Raw genomic sequence first — 13926 nt, forward strand, 5'->3', positions numbered from 1 at the left:
TGATTTTCATGGTAATGTTCAAATTTAATTGGATACAGCTCTTTTACATCATCAATTGTATGCCAACGCAACAAACAGTGGTGGATCCAAGATTTTGAAATAGGGGGAGGGGGGGGGGGGGAATTGAGAGGGGGGCCAGCTTTGACTCCTCCCCTTTATACAGAGACCACATTGATAAGTCCTGATCTTTAATATTGATTCACAAAGCAGGAACTCCAAACAAAATTAATTTATCAGTTGAATATTAAAGAGTATTGTTGGTAAATTTGATCTTACCTTGGGCATCTGTAATTAAAGTCTCATAATTAGAACCATCATATCTAACTCTATGAATGCTGTTTAAACTAACATCAGTCCAGAATATAAAGCCTTGGTTCGGTTCGAAGTCTACCGCAACTGGTTTCAACATTGTCATATTAACATCCAATTCTGACCATAAAATTGGTCCACTTTCAGAAAGTTGAGAGGTGCACACATTGCCTTTGTTCAAATCAGCAACAAAAATAATATCTTTGACAAACAAAAATGAAATCTTATGATTCTCAACCATTGTGAATATAAGTTTTAATATGGTATAACTAAGCAATTTACTTGAATATATTGTATGATAGAAAGTAAAAAGATTTTAATTCATCACTTTAGATAAGAGATAATCGGTACACAAAAATCGTAGGTTATCTGCGCAACATGCATGTACATTAAAATACGAGTACAGAAAGTTGATGTACTCATATAATAATAAAATAACATAAGATTTCATACAGATTTTCTTTCATTCATACACATTTATTCAGTTATTTGACAATAACCGGGGCCCGCACTAGAAGCAATAGCTTGTCTCATGAGGGCCCTTACAATAGAGTTGTTTAAAATTAATTTGAAAACAAAATTATGAATTATAATAATTATACAGTATACTATATTAAGTTTACAGATGAAAGCCCAGCATTAAAGATTAAAAAAGAATTTTGTATAGTATAGTATACCTGTAAGAGCAGTTTTTAATTGAAAAAGAATTAACATCCAAACGAATATTAAACAGTGCAACATCTTTTTTAATTCATCCACACTAAATATTATGCCAAATGTTATATTGCTCTTCAACTAATCTACTGTACTGTGTCGCATCTACTTCCAAATTGACAAGACATTAAGTTTTGTTGTGATCATTTTATAGGTTATAATTCAATTTGGTCTGTTCAATAATGGAACAATGACACAGGATTTACAGCTTAATATAGTTGAAACCTCTATAATTAATCACATATTACTATTAGCAGGATACAATAGTAACATTACATAACTTAAACAATTGTATGCTGAAGTACAAGATTTCTATTTAATAAGCTAGACACAAAAAAAAGATGTTTTTAATTAAATACACAGAAATCTTAAACCATTATTATCTACAAATTGTTACAGTTTTCTATATAGTGAAGTTGTGCTAATATTTTTTTGGATTTTTTGGATTCAGTACAATTAAAGTTAGGTGCAATTTTTTTACCCGGGCCTCATTCTGCCACTATTTTGAATTTCATACTAAAGCACTAAGCATAGTTACCTATGTTTTGTTTGCCGCACAAATTGAGTTGAAAATGGACCAAACCATACAAATATTTTAATACTTAATCAATTCTAAATTATATGCACCTGAAAAAAGAAGTTATGTATTTATATTAGTTTATTAAAATACATTAGGACTATGTATTATTATTTTTCCTAATGCTTGAAGTGCAATTATAATTATTGATTGCAAGGTCCCAATTGAAATACTGTACATTTCTTGAAACTTTTTGGGGTTAATCCTGCTATCAGAATTTCTAATTGTGCTACATTAAAATAGTTTTTTTTCTTATATAATATATTTCATTGTATTTTATGTTTGTAAACTCTGGGTAAATAACGCTAAATAAACTGAAATTAAATGAAAATCTAACCTAAAAAATAACAATATTTATAGATTATAAAGTAGTAAAAAGTCTATGGACACCAACAAAGCATTTGTTATGCTACCACCATTTTGTGACCAGCAGACAGAAAATTTGTGTTGTACAGCATTGATTATAGATCTCAAATTACTTCTAGATTGAATTGTGGTAAAACATTTGAATCTACAATAAGTTTGAGTACTTCATTTTTGGGAAGGAAGTATATGGAAATAATTCTGGAGAAAACACTCACACTCATTTTGAGAACATATCCATTAAAAAAAAGATGGAATACACCATACTACAGTATTGAATTATTACGCTGTATGATGTCTTTGAAAAGAAATTCACCACCCACCACCATAATATTGTTGTTGCTTTTTGTTTTTATGTGTTATCATTAGGGATTGAATAGTTCCAATTGAACTGGCATTTGCAGTTAATGAATTATTTTCTTGGAAATTAAATAATATTGATGATTGGCTTCGTTGTTGATCTTGGTAATGATATCCAGGATATGACCTACGTTGGTCGTATTGGCAATTACCAATCATTTTGCTAGCTTCGTTCATAATTTTACTGCCATCAAATAATGCTGCACTAGGTTGAGGTGCTTTGACTAATGTGTCAACGAACAATGATGTATTCTGCAGTTGCTTTATTTTGTCTTCTTTAGCTTTTTTTTCCTTCTGACGACATTCTGAAGTTTGTTGATATTGTTTATTTAGGTCATCCAACAAGAGTTGTGTGGCCTGAATAATTTTCTTATGAAGGATTTCAGCATGTTGTTTTAATAGAGCTTGGCATTGCTTTACCGACTGATTCTGTTTCTCTGTATCGAGGTTGTGTTGTTCCAATTCTGCCTTTAGTTCCTTCTCTTTAGTGGAACAACTAGACAAGATGTTATTTGCTTTATCTTTAAATTCTTCAAATGCTGCATCAAGCTCTTGTAAAACATGCCCTTTGTGAGTAACAACAGTGCATTTCATACAAACTGGTTGGTCGCAAGTGGCACAGTAAAACTCAACAGCAACACTTGTGTGTTTTGGACACAAAACTGGCTTTGCTGCAGTGCGTTCTTTTGCATCCATGGACATATACTGGTTCAATGACATCACGGTATGATCTCGAAGAGACGGAATTTTGCAGTGATTTTCACCACACTGGCTGCAAAGATATGAAGAACACTCCATACAGTGTGCAGCAGCTACTTTATTACACATAACACAACGTTTCTCACTTGCTACATTTTCTTTCTTTTCTTTAGTGTACTCCAGTAGTTGGTTGATGAAATAACTTGATGGTAGGCCAACCACACCGTTACTTGGTACTTTGAACTTTTGACGGCACATTGGGCATGTTAACTTACCACCACTTTTCTCTACCCAATTTTGAATACACTTCAAGCAAAATGAGTGGTGACAGCCTAGTGTTTTAGGGGTTTGAAATACCTCATGGCATATGGAACACAAAAGAACTTTTTCATTGATATCGTTGATTACTTTAGCGGCAGCCATTGTTGTTTTTTCTCATGTGTCTTCGTCATTAAACAGGAACCACTAAAAAGTAATTAAATATAAGTTAGGGTGTGTCGAAAGCGAAGACCTCGAAAGCGAAGATCGAAGACCGAAGACCTCGAAAGCGAAGACCCTACGAAATGGTAGTGTGCACAAAATCCGACCAAAATCATACAAAATCGTGATAACACCTTGAATTTACAGATCCTGAAAAAATATTTCAATTTTAATCGTTATATTATAAAAAATCATGACTTTATCTATGAACAAGCTCACGTGTTTTCGCCAATGGAGTTAATGTGATATAGTTTTACGAAATACGAACAAACACATCGCGCTATTTGCAAGGCGACGGACGCACAAGAAGGACCTCGCACATGAAATGTCACTTGTTCCGATAACAATTTAAAATCATAGCCAATTGTTTATAAGTATAGAAATAAACTACAGTAAGTAAATTGTAAGAAGTAAAGGATGGCGGTAGGCCCGGTATTTAGGTTTATTTTAGAGCCTATAGGCCTATAAAAAGTGTCCGTATCATAGATTTTACACTTGCTTTTAAATGTTAGGTACAGAGATCTTTTTTGCATTTAAATATGTTGCTATGTGTTTTTTATCTATAATATTTGCCTATTGTTTATTAATATCTAAATGTATGAATAAATACAATAAGATATTCATTTTCCTGTATTGTATTTAAACTTTTACATTTTCCCATTGTAACTATTGCTATTTTACTTAATCGCCAGTTTCAAAATGTTTTCTAATGTATTCATAATAGACAAATAATAGGGCCTATATCAGTATCAGAATATTTAGTGTGGTTGGAGAAGCGACAGATGATGTAAAGAAAAATGTAAATTTTTTTTGGTTAATGAAATATTCAATTTCCTTTTTTGGAAAATAAATATTTCATTAACCAACGTATGAACCACTAAACAAAAAAAATTCTGCCGCAACGTATCGTTGGCGCGCGCAACAGAAAATCTATCTGTCTATCTTCTATCTATTTTGCATCCCTTCTTACGATCGAGAATCATGATGAACGTAATAAAGCAGAAATGGTGTTGAACACATCGGTTCCCACTTGTGATGACACGCAACGTTATTTTCTTACGGCGCACTTTGCGTCGATCTGAAAACCAATTTCAGCTCTTAATATATTTCCCGGGCCAATGACAGTTCGTCCCAATAGCTTACCGTGAACTAACGGAACTTTATTTTATATCTTTGTATTGTCAAAGTAAAAAATAATACTGTATTCAAATTATGATTTGACAAAAGGCTAATACTGTAGAACGAACGATAGACATCACACTCTGAAAATTTGTCTTGATCGTTAACCCGTTATAATAGTATAATTCTGTTAGATTTGTTTGTATTAGTGTCAATTCTATATTTAAATGGTCAACAACCGGTAACCGGTTTCTTAATTAAAATTTTATGTTTTCTTTTGTTAATGGACACTCATGGCAGGGATGCAAACATTTAGAAGCGGGACGTCGACAATCTGTTGAAAATCGGGAGACTGTTGAGTAGTCGTCTCAACCACAAGCCTGTGAGATAGAAGGTTGGGGGTTAGAGTGGTTAAGCCCGATAAACATTCACCATCACTTAATAAAGATTTATAGAGAGTATCTCTTTTTGTATTCACCACGGGCAATGCTTGAAAACAAAAGTCAGTTTTTTATTTGATGATGAGGAAAATTGTGGTTGGCGGGACTGGAACTTCATTAAACTAATCTTTTGACAGTGTCGGTAAACGTAATACCGATATGAATAAACACCCGTTTTAATATTGAAAAATAAATTAAACGTGAACACACTATTGTCACTAATCACATTGCAACCGTAACAAAATCGGCAACTTGTAAGGGAATATTTTTTATTTCAATCTTTGTTTTGAATGGCTTTTGTCTTTGTGAACGTTGACATAATGGCATAATTATTCGGAATTATGGAAGCCGTGAAACAGATGATATGTCGCAGGAAACAACCGATTTATAACCAAAATTTGCAGAACGCTGATGCCTATATCGTTCATTCTTTTTACTTCTTGTCAAATCATAATTTGAATATATTCTGCCAAATTTGGCCCGGGAAATATTTTAAGAGCTGGAATTAGTTTCCAGATCAACGCAAAGTGCGCCTTAAGAACAAACTTGCGTGTCATCATAAGTGGGAACCGACGTGTTCAACACCGACTGCTTTACGTTCATCATGATTCTCGATCGTAAGAGGGGATGCAAAAATAGATAGAAGAGTATTTTCTTATGTTGCGCGCGCGTCAATACGATACGTTGCGGTAGGATGTTTTCGTTTAGTAGTTCATACGTTGGTTAATGAAATATTTATTTTACATTTTTCTTCTTTACATAGTACTGTCGCTTCACCAACCACACTAACCGATACTGATAATATTATTTGTCCATTATGAATACATTAGAAAAACATTTTTAAACTGGCGAATAATTAAATCAGTAATACTGTAGTATTGGGTACAATGGGGAAAATGTACAAGTTTAAAATACTATACAGAATAACTAAAGGAAAATAAATATCTTATTGTATTTATTCATACATTTAGACAATAGGCAAATATTATAGATAATAAACATACATCAACATAATAATATTTAAATGCAAAAAAAAGATCTCTAAGTTGTATTCACGCGTACGTATAACATTTTTAAAAACAAGTGTAAAATCTATGATACGGACACTTTTTATAGGTCTATAGGCTCTAAAATTAGGCTAAATAAGCATATGGCCATCCTTTACCTCTTCTTTAATTAATTTACTTTACTGTAGTTTATTTCTATACTTTTCTATACAGTTGGCTATGGCTTTAAATTGTAGGCGACGTGTGCTACAATACAAAGTTATCGGAAAAAATGACATTTAATATTGCATTCAATTCGAGGTCCTTCTTGTGTGTCCGTCGCCTTGCAAATAGAGCGATGTGTTTGTTCGTAAAACTATATCACATATTAACTCCATCGGCGAAAACACGTGAGCTTGTTCATAGATAAAGTCATGTTTTTTGATAACATAACGATTAAAATCGAAATATTTTTTTAGAATCTGTAAATTCAAGGTGTTATCATCGATTTTGGTCGGATTTTGTGCACACTACCATTTCGTAGGGTCTACGCTTTCGATGTCTTCGGTCTTCGATCTTTGCTTTCAAGGTCTTCGCTTTCGACACACCCTATAAGTTATGGGGTTTGTTGGTTGAACATATGACAGCATTTTTTAGATGGCCATGATTTTCTTTAGGGGTCATTATTTACAAATAGCAAATAATATATCTATATGCAAGATGAGGGCATATTAATTTGATGCTGAGAGTTTTATCCAATCGAGTTTGAACAATACCATGATTGGGCTTAATACCATGCTTGGTATTAAGACATCTGCACATCAAGCAGAAGGTTCCATTATGAAATGATGAAATGGGGTCTCACTCAGGAAACCAGAGGTTTGTATTGTATGATAAAGAACCAACATTTATTGCTATAAAAAAATAATTAGAAGTAATTTTAGAAAGGGGTGACTGAACTCCTTAAAGCCCATGACCGGCTGGTGTTCCCTCCTCCCTCTCCCACCTGTGCCTCAATATTCCATCTGGCCCGCAACATTATTTAGTAAATTACAATCTGGCCCCGGTGTAGAAAACTGTTGAGAACCGTCCCTGTGAGATATTTATTATGAAATAGGCCTAGCCTAAACTAGCCTATATAGTTACTACTAGCCTAGGCTAGGCTTAGCCTACTACATACTGCCTAGGCCTAAAATATTACAATTTTCACCTCTTAAATTGAACTTACAAATATTCAATCTAACCTCATACTTGTAATTAATTATACAATAAACTACAAAAATAAATATTAGCAATTATTTACGAAATAATTGAGCAGCAGGTGCCTTTTCTTTCCAAATTCCAAAATTGAACTTAAGTTGGAAAATCCCATTTATGACATCACTCTCATCCCCATTCATGCATGTTAGCAGGTGGTTGGTCAATTTTAGTTTAGGCTCCATTGAGACAAATGATTGATTCAATTTATTACCAATTCCCTGTAACTGAACATTTGAATGAGTTAAAAATCATTTATGCATCTATATTGTTTATTTTTTATTATTTTAAACAATTATAATTCTTCTTTAAACAAAAATCATTTATTGTGATTTGTTTACTTTTCTGTACTATAGATATAATCATGATATAAAAATCATGGTTTTTGTCAACACTTTCAATTTTCTAAACTCTGTAAAAAAAAACAACAATTCTCCTTTCTCAGTCTTTCACAATGGTGTCACATTTGTGGGAAAACAAATCTTAAAACTATTTAGAACTAAAAAGCATTTACCTATTATTTACTTTCTAAACTGACTCACTTTTAGTTTATAAACTTAATTAAAATAATTGTGATGTGATCTTCCTTGTATACAAATTGTCAGTTCATTAGACTGTGCATTTAAATTTTCAGTATACAGTATTAACAATAACATTTATATTTTTTTGTGATTATTTTTTGAGACTTTGATCTGGAAAAACACTAGTCTAAGAAACAATCATTTATTAAAAGAAAATCATTGTAAGAGAAAAAATCTACAGATATTAAATAAAATGGTTAGATTGTTTTATAATAAATATTAAATATATTGTTAGACCATTCACTGGCTGCAACATGGATTTTATTTATGTTATAATCTATTATAGAAACATATTTTATCATAAAGATATATTTCTATATTAAAAAGGGAAAGAATATTTTAAAAGAAAATGTTGTTTTTTAGATATCAATTCCAGTCACATATATCGGAGCATAAAAATCTATTAGTTTTAATAAATTATGAAGCTACTGTAGCATGGAAGTGTTTTTTTTAGATTATCAATTACTGTAACAGATTTATGCAAAAAAACTCAATACAACTGAAAACAGGCTTAGTATATATACAGTATATAGTTCTGTTGCAAAATGACACAGAGTGTTTGAATTGTTGATAACAAAATCAAACATTTAATTTATCGGATTTAAAAACTTTACCTAGCACAAAGTAAATCATATAATCTAACAGTGGTGTATGATACACAAAGATCAGACTTTATAAAGTAAACAAATGAGTCTGATATTCTATTATTGTATATTTGAGGAAGGATCGAGGAGGGGGGTGATGGGTTAAATTAATATTTTATTCAATCTCTAAAGCATCATATCTAACCTTTAGGGTAAACAGCAATCCCATTAGGCCAGACAAATCAGTTGTTACAAATGACCAGACCAGATCTAAACCATCAAGATCAGATCGCTCTATCTTTGCATCACTACCGCAATCAGTCCAAAACAGAAGCCTGTATAAGAATATAAACAAATATTTAAAATACTTTTTAAATCTTTAAATGACAGCACTCTATTTTTAAGTAAAATATTAATTGTTCATTGTATGGGTTAACATCAGTTCTTAAGCATAGACAAAAAATACCATTTAGAGAAAAAAATTCCCCTTCCTTCACTACTAAATTTATCTGAGCGTAGCCTATATGCATTTCATTTCACAAAGATAAAGTACAGATGTATGTATACTTTTGTGTAATGTTTGAACTTTGACTGTTAATACAGTAGTTAATACTAAATAACGATTTTAGTTTTATTATTTCAGGTCAAATAATAATATTTTTAATAATTATACTTTTGAAAAGCTGACATTCAAGGTCTATCCAAGTTGTGTTCAGTATTGTTACAGTAGTTACTGAACTAAAAAAATATAATACAAATATTAATAGCAAAAAAAAAAAAATCACATACCCATGAAAGTTTGGAAACAGATCTGTCACATCTCTCCTTCCATAATGAAAGATATTGTTTTGTTGCGATCCTCTTAATAGGTTGTTATTAAATTTTGTCTGTACAATGTTAGAGCAATTCTTGTAGTAACTTTTCTAATATCACCACATTACTTCCAGTAGGGAACAATATCCTTGTAGTAAAATTTTAATTAAAAGATATATTGTCCCCCTGAAAAATAATTTTTTAAACTTTTGTTGAATATGCCATTTTGGTGTCACATCAAACAAAAATTGGATCGAAAAAAAAAAAGAGTTACCTGAAAAAACTGGAATTGAAAGCAAAAAATTTTTGGTTGAATTTAACCATTTATTATGCTATTTTATAAGTGAAAACATTATTTTTTTTCGTTTTTTTTTCTACGGAAGTGATTAACTTTATAAAAACTACAAAATAACCTATTCAAAGTCTGATATAATTAATTTTCATTTTCCATGTTTTTGGGGGGCAATACATTTTTAAGTTATCGCATTACTACATATATACAACAAAATAGACAATCGAGGATTGCATTTTTTATGTAAAATAATAATAATCTTCTGAGTGGTCATGCTGCATGATTTGTATATTGGATTGTGTTTTAGGCATAAATCTATTAAACTGACAATTTATTAATTCTGTGACGTGTGACTGAACATTTGAATGAAATTAACTAAAATACAAAATGTTTTTTAATATGACATTATTAGACACAAACCAACTGTTCAAAATGCAATTTCTATTTATTATTTATGTATCCATGGCAAAAACACACAAACCAAGCAATTTATGCTATTTATTTCCAATTAAATTATTATCATCATAAATGATAGTTAAAAATAACTTATATTCTATTATATTATATTTCTTCTACATTTTAATTTAAAATATTTGATTTAATAATATATACTTATTAGTATTCTAATATAAATGCCAATTACTATTTTTTACTTTTAAAATGTTCACGTATTTGATTTGTTTAAATCTAAGCACAGGAACTTTTAAAAATAGTTGTTTTTTTTTTTTGGTTTTTACCAATAACTTTTACTTTATGTCCAATTGGTAAAATTACTCAAAAGTATAATAGTGTATTGTTAATGTTAAAAGGGTTGCTGTACAACAGTTCCAATTTTAGTGGCATTTGCAGTAAGCTGAGCATTTTTTTGAAAAGAAAATATTGTACCTGAAGTGACAACAGCCTCTGGTATGTTTCGGAAGGAAATGACATTTCTTTGTCGCTTGGAAGGTGGTCCTCTACTAGACTGCCTTTCATTCATTATTTTCCTAGCCTCATTCATAATTTTACTGGCATCAAATAAAGCTGCACTAGGCTGAGGTGCTTTGACTAATGTGTCAACAAACAACGAGGCATTCTGCAGCTGTTCTATTTTGCTTTCTGTATCTATTTTTTCTTTCTGTCGCTTAGCTGTAACTATCTTATATTGTGTTGTCAGGTCATCCAACAACACTTTCTCAGCATCATCAATCATCTGATGCAGGTTTTTAGTATGCTGTTTCACTTCAGTTATACATTTTTTCACAGATTCTTTCCGTGCCTCTTTTTCAGTAACATGCTTTAGTAACTCACTCTTCATTTCATTCTCGTGGGTTGAAAAACCAGATAAGATTTCATTGGCGTCTCTTTTGAATTCTTCAAATGCTGTATCAAGCTCTTGTAAATTATGCCCTTTATGAGTGACAACAGTGCATTTCATGCAGACGGGTACAGAACAGGTGCCACAGTAAAACTCAACAGCAACACTTGTGTGTTTTGGACACATAACAGGCTTTGCTGCAGTGCGTTCTTTTGCATCCATGGACATATACTGGTTTAATGACATCACAGTATGGTCACAACAAGAAGGAATCTTGCAATGATTTTCAGAACACTGGCTGCAAAGATATGCTGAACACTCCATACAGTGTGCAGTAGCTTCCTTATTACACATAACACAACGTTTCTCACTTGCTACATTTTCTTTTGTTTCTTTAGTGTACTCAAGTAGTTGGTTGATGAAATAACTTGATGGTAGGCCCCCCACACCATTACTTGGTAATTTAAACTGTTGACGGCACATTGGGCATGTTAACTTACCACCACTTCTCTCTACCCAATTTTGAATACACTTCAAGCAAAATGAGTGCTGACAGCCTAGTGTTTTAGGAGTTTGAAATACCTCATGGCATACGGAACACAAAAGAACTTTTTCATTAATATCGTTGATTACTTTAGCAGCCATTGTTGTTGTTGTTTTTTCTTGCGTCTTTGCACTAAACTGGTAACTCTAAAAAAGTAATGAAATGTTTAGTGCTTGTTGGGTGAATGTGTGTGGCATTTATCAGTCTAAAAATGCCTGTGTGTTGTGTCATCATTTACACAATGCAAAGAGTGATATTTGACCTAAAAACGAATTAGGTTTGGCTAAAACTCTAATCATTGTACTTACCGTAAATCTTCTAATTGTAACCCTGATTTATTATTCTTTGATTGTTGTTGTTTAGGGTGGGTTACTATTAGAAGGGGGTTACTTATTAGAGTAGTGGGTTACTATTACTAATCTTAAATTAGGCACCTGAAAATAGTAACCCACCCCCAACATTTCCGGTCAGCAAATCATAGCAAAATAATAAAACAGTACGAATAAACAAATTTGGTTGAACTCTAACTTTATCTAATAAACTAAAAAACACTCAATCCTCCCCACTCCCGAGATCAACATGCATTATCTCCTTATTTCCAAAATACGGCTGCATCATAAATGGGTCAGTCTAATTACCGAAAACAACCGAAAACAACCGAAAATAACCGAAAACAACCGAAAACAACCACAAACAACCGAAAACAAACCGAAAAAAAAATTTAAAAAATCTAAATACCGAAAACAAATTTTGTATAATATTTTTTTTAATGTCGCCCTCTATTGATGGGTGTTTCTAAAGCTAAGACCATACAGAGGCGCAAAAGTCATGGAAGACCCTAAGAAATGGTAGTGTGCACAAAATACAACTCAAAATCGTACAAATTCAATGAAATAGATTACATTTACTTACAAAATCTATAAACCCATTTCGTTTTTAGTCTTTTAAAAAACAAAGCATGATTTTATCTAACTTTGCGTTTTTTCGTCCCCGGTTTTCGTCACTGACTTATTAAGTGAATACTGAAGCGATTAAGGATAAAAACGTTATTTACTTTCTATACTATGGATTAACATATTCACAATTATTGTAAGGAGTAATGCGCTGGTTTCTGGATCAAAAATCGAAAGACTAAAATTAAAATATTTTTATAGATTCTGTAAGTAAATGCGATGTTATCATTGATTGATTGCATGATTTTTAGTTGTATTTTGTGCACAAGGGTCTTCCTTGGCTTTTGCGCGCGCGGTTTTGTCTCTGTTATGGTCTAAGATTTAGAAACACCCATCAATAGAGGGCGACATTTAAAAAATATTATACAAATTTGTTTTCGGTATCATAGATTATTTTATTTTGTTTTCGGTTTGTTTTCGGTTGTTTATGGTTGTTTTCGGTTGTTTGTGGTTGTTTTCGGTTGTTTAGGGTTGTTTTCGGTTATTTTCGGTTGTTTTCGGTTGTTTTCGGTAATTAGACTGACCGTCATAAATGACCAGTCATTTTGTCAATAGTGTTTGTGACTTTAATTGCAACCCCCATGGTTACTATTAGAGTAGTGGGTTATTATTATAGATTGACTTATAAGGTGGTGGATTACTATTAGAAGGGGGGTTACTATTAGAGTGTGGGTTACTATTAGAAGATTTATCAAGTCTAATCTCTAGACTAGGCATAGAGTAGGCCTAGTCCTCCTATTATTAATAATTACTTTATTAGGTAATAATTATATACACTCACTAGCCTTGGCCTAATGTTCAGTAACTTCCTTGAACTTTAAAATATTTAATCTCTTAAAATCTAATAAATTTAAGTTTAAGTATAATACAAAACTAAAAAAAAAGTATCAGTAATTTACGAAATAATTGAGCAAGAGTTTCCTGTTTCCAAAACGGAATTAGGCCTTAGTTGGAAAATCCCTTTCATAATTAGCATCATGACCAGGTATATAAAATATACCAAATTGGCTAGTTGAGAATTCTCAACTATTACCGCAGTACGCCTGTAACGACGAAGCCTACCGGTATAATGGGATAGGCTGATTTCCTTGTTAACTTAAGGGGTCATTTAATTACTGAATTATGATTGGTAGTAAAGGAAATTTACTGGAATCCTATTGGATGGTAAGGTGGTAGTAGGACCATGTCCATCCCATTGCAGTAATAAAGTTGAGCCACCTGCGACCATTACAATGTCCTACCATGCTAATGTAGGAGTGGGGAAATGTTATGCTTACTACTGTTTCTTTTAATAATTTAGTACAATTAATAAGAATAAAGAATACTGTACACTTAACAATATACAACAAATAACATTAATGTACGATGTAGTTTAACACTGTTCTCAACTATAGTCATTTTGGTATACTTGAGCACATTGATAAAGAATAGGATAAACTTAACAATATACAACAAATAACATTAATGTACGATCCCGTTTAACACTGTTCTCAACTATAGTCATTTTGGTATACTTGAGCACAGTGATAAAGAATAGGATAAACTTAACAATATACAA

At 31.8% G+C, this 13926-nt stretch overlaps 2 protein-coding genes across 2 annotated transcripts; both read right to left on the reverse strand.

Annotated features, from left to right (window-relative positions):
• Positions 1–576: 576 nt before the first annotated feature.
• On the reverse strand, positions 577–7548 carry LOC140052092 (E3 ubiquitin-protein ligase TRIM56-like). Its single transcript, XM_072097491.1, has 2 exons — positions 7351–7548; positions 577–3487 (listed from the first exon to the last, which is right to left on the reverse strand). The coding sequence occupies exon 2, from the start codon at positions 3443–3445 to the stop codon at positions 2276–2278; it is 1170 nt and encodes a 389-aa protein (XP_071953592.1). The 5' UTR covers positions 3446–3487; positions 7351–7548; the 3' UTR covers positions 577–2275.
• A 2538-nt stretch (positions 7549–10086) lies between these two features.
• LOC140051564 (E3 ubiquitin-protein ligase TRIM56-like) lies at positions 10087–13317 on the reverse strand. The gene is made up of 2 exons (XM_072096817.1): positions 13268–13317; positions 10087–11561 (listed from the first exon to the last, which is right to left on the reverse strand). Exon 2 carries the CDS (start codon positions 11514–11516, stop codon positions 10377–10379), a length of 1140 nt encoding a protein of 379 aa, XP_071952918.1. The 5' UTR covers positions 11517–11561; positions 13268–13317; the 3' UTR covers positions 10087–10376.
• Positions 13318–13926: the final 609 nt, after the last annotated feature.

Source organism: Antedon mediterranea, chromosome 6 (genome assembly GCF_964355755.1).
Source record: "Antedon mediterranea chromosome 6, ecAntMedi1.1, whole genome shotgun sequence".
Classification (NCBI taxonomy): Eukaryota; Metazoa; Echinodermata; class Crinoidea; order Comatulida; family Antedonidae; genus Antedon; species Antedon mediterranea.

Excerpts from the sequence above, each read along its gene's own strand:
- LOC140052092 (XM_072097491.1), bottom strand. The coding sequence starts at position 3,445 with ATGGCTGCCGCTAAAGTAATCAACGATATCAATGAAAAAGTTCTTTTG.
- LOC140051564 (XM_072096817.1), bottom strand. The coding sequence starts at position 11,516 with ATGGCTGCTAAAGTAATCAACGATATTAATGAAAAAGTTCTTTTGTGT.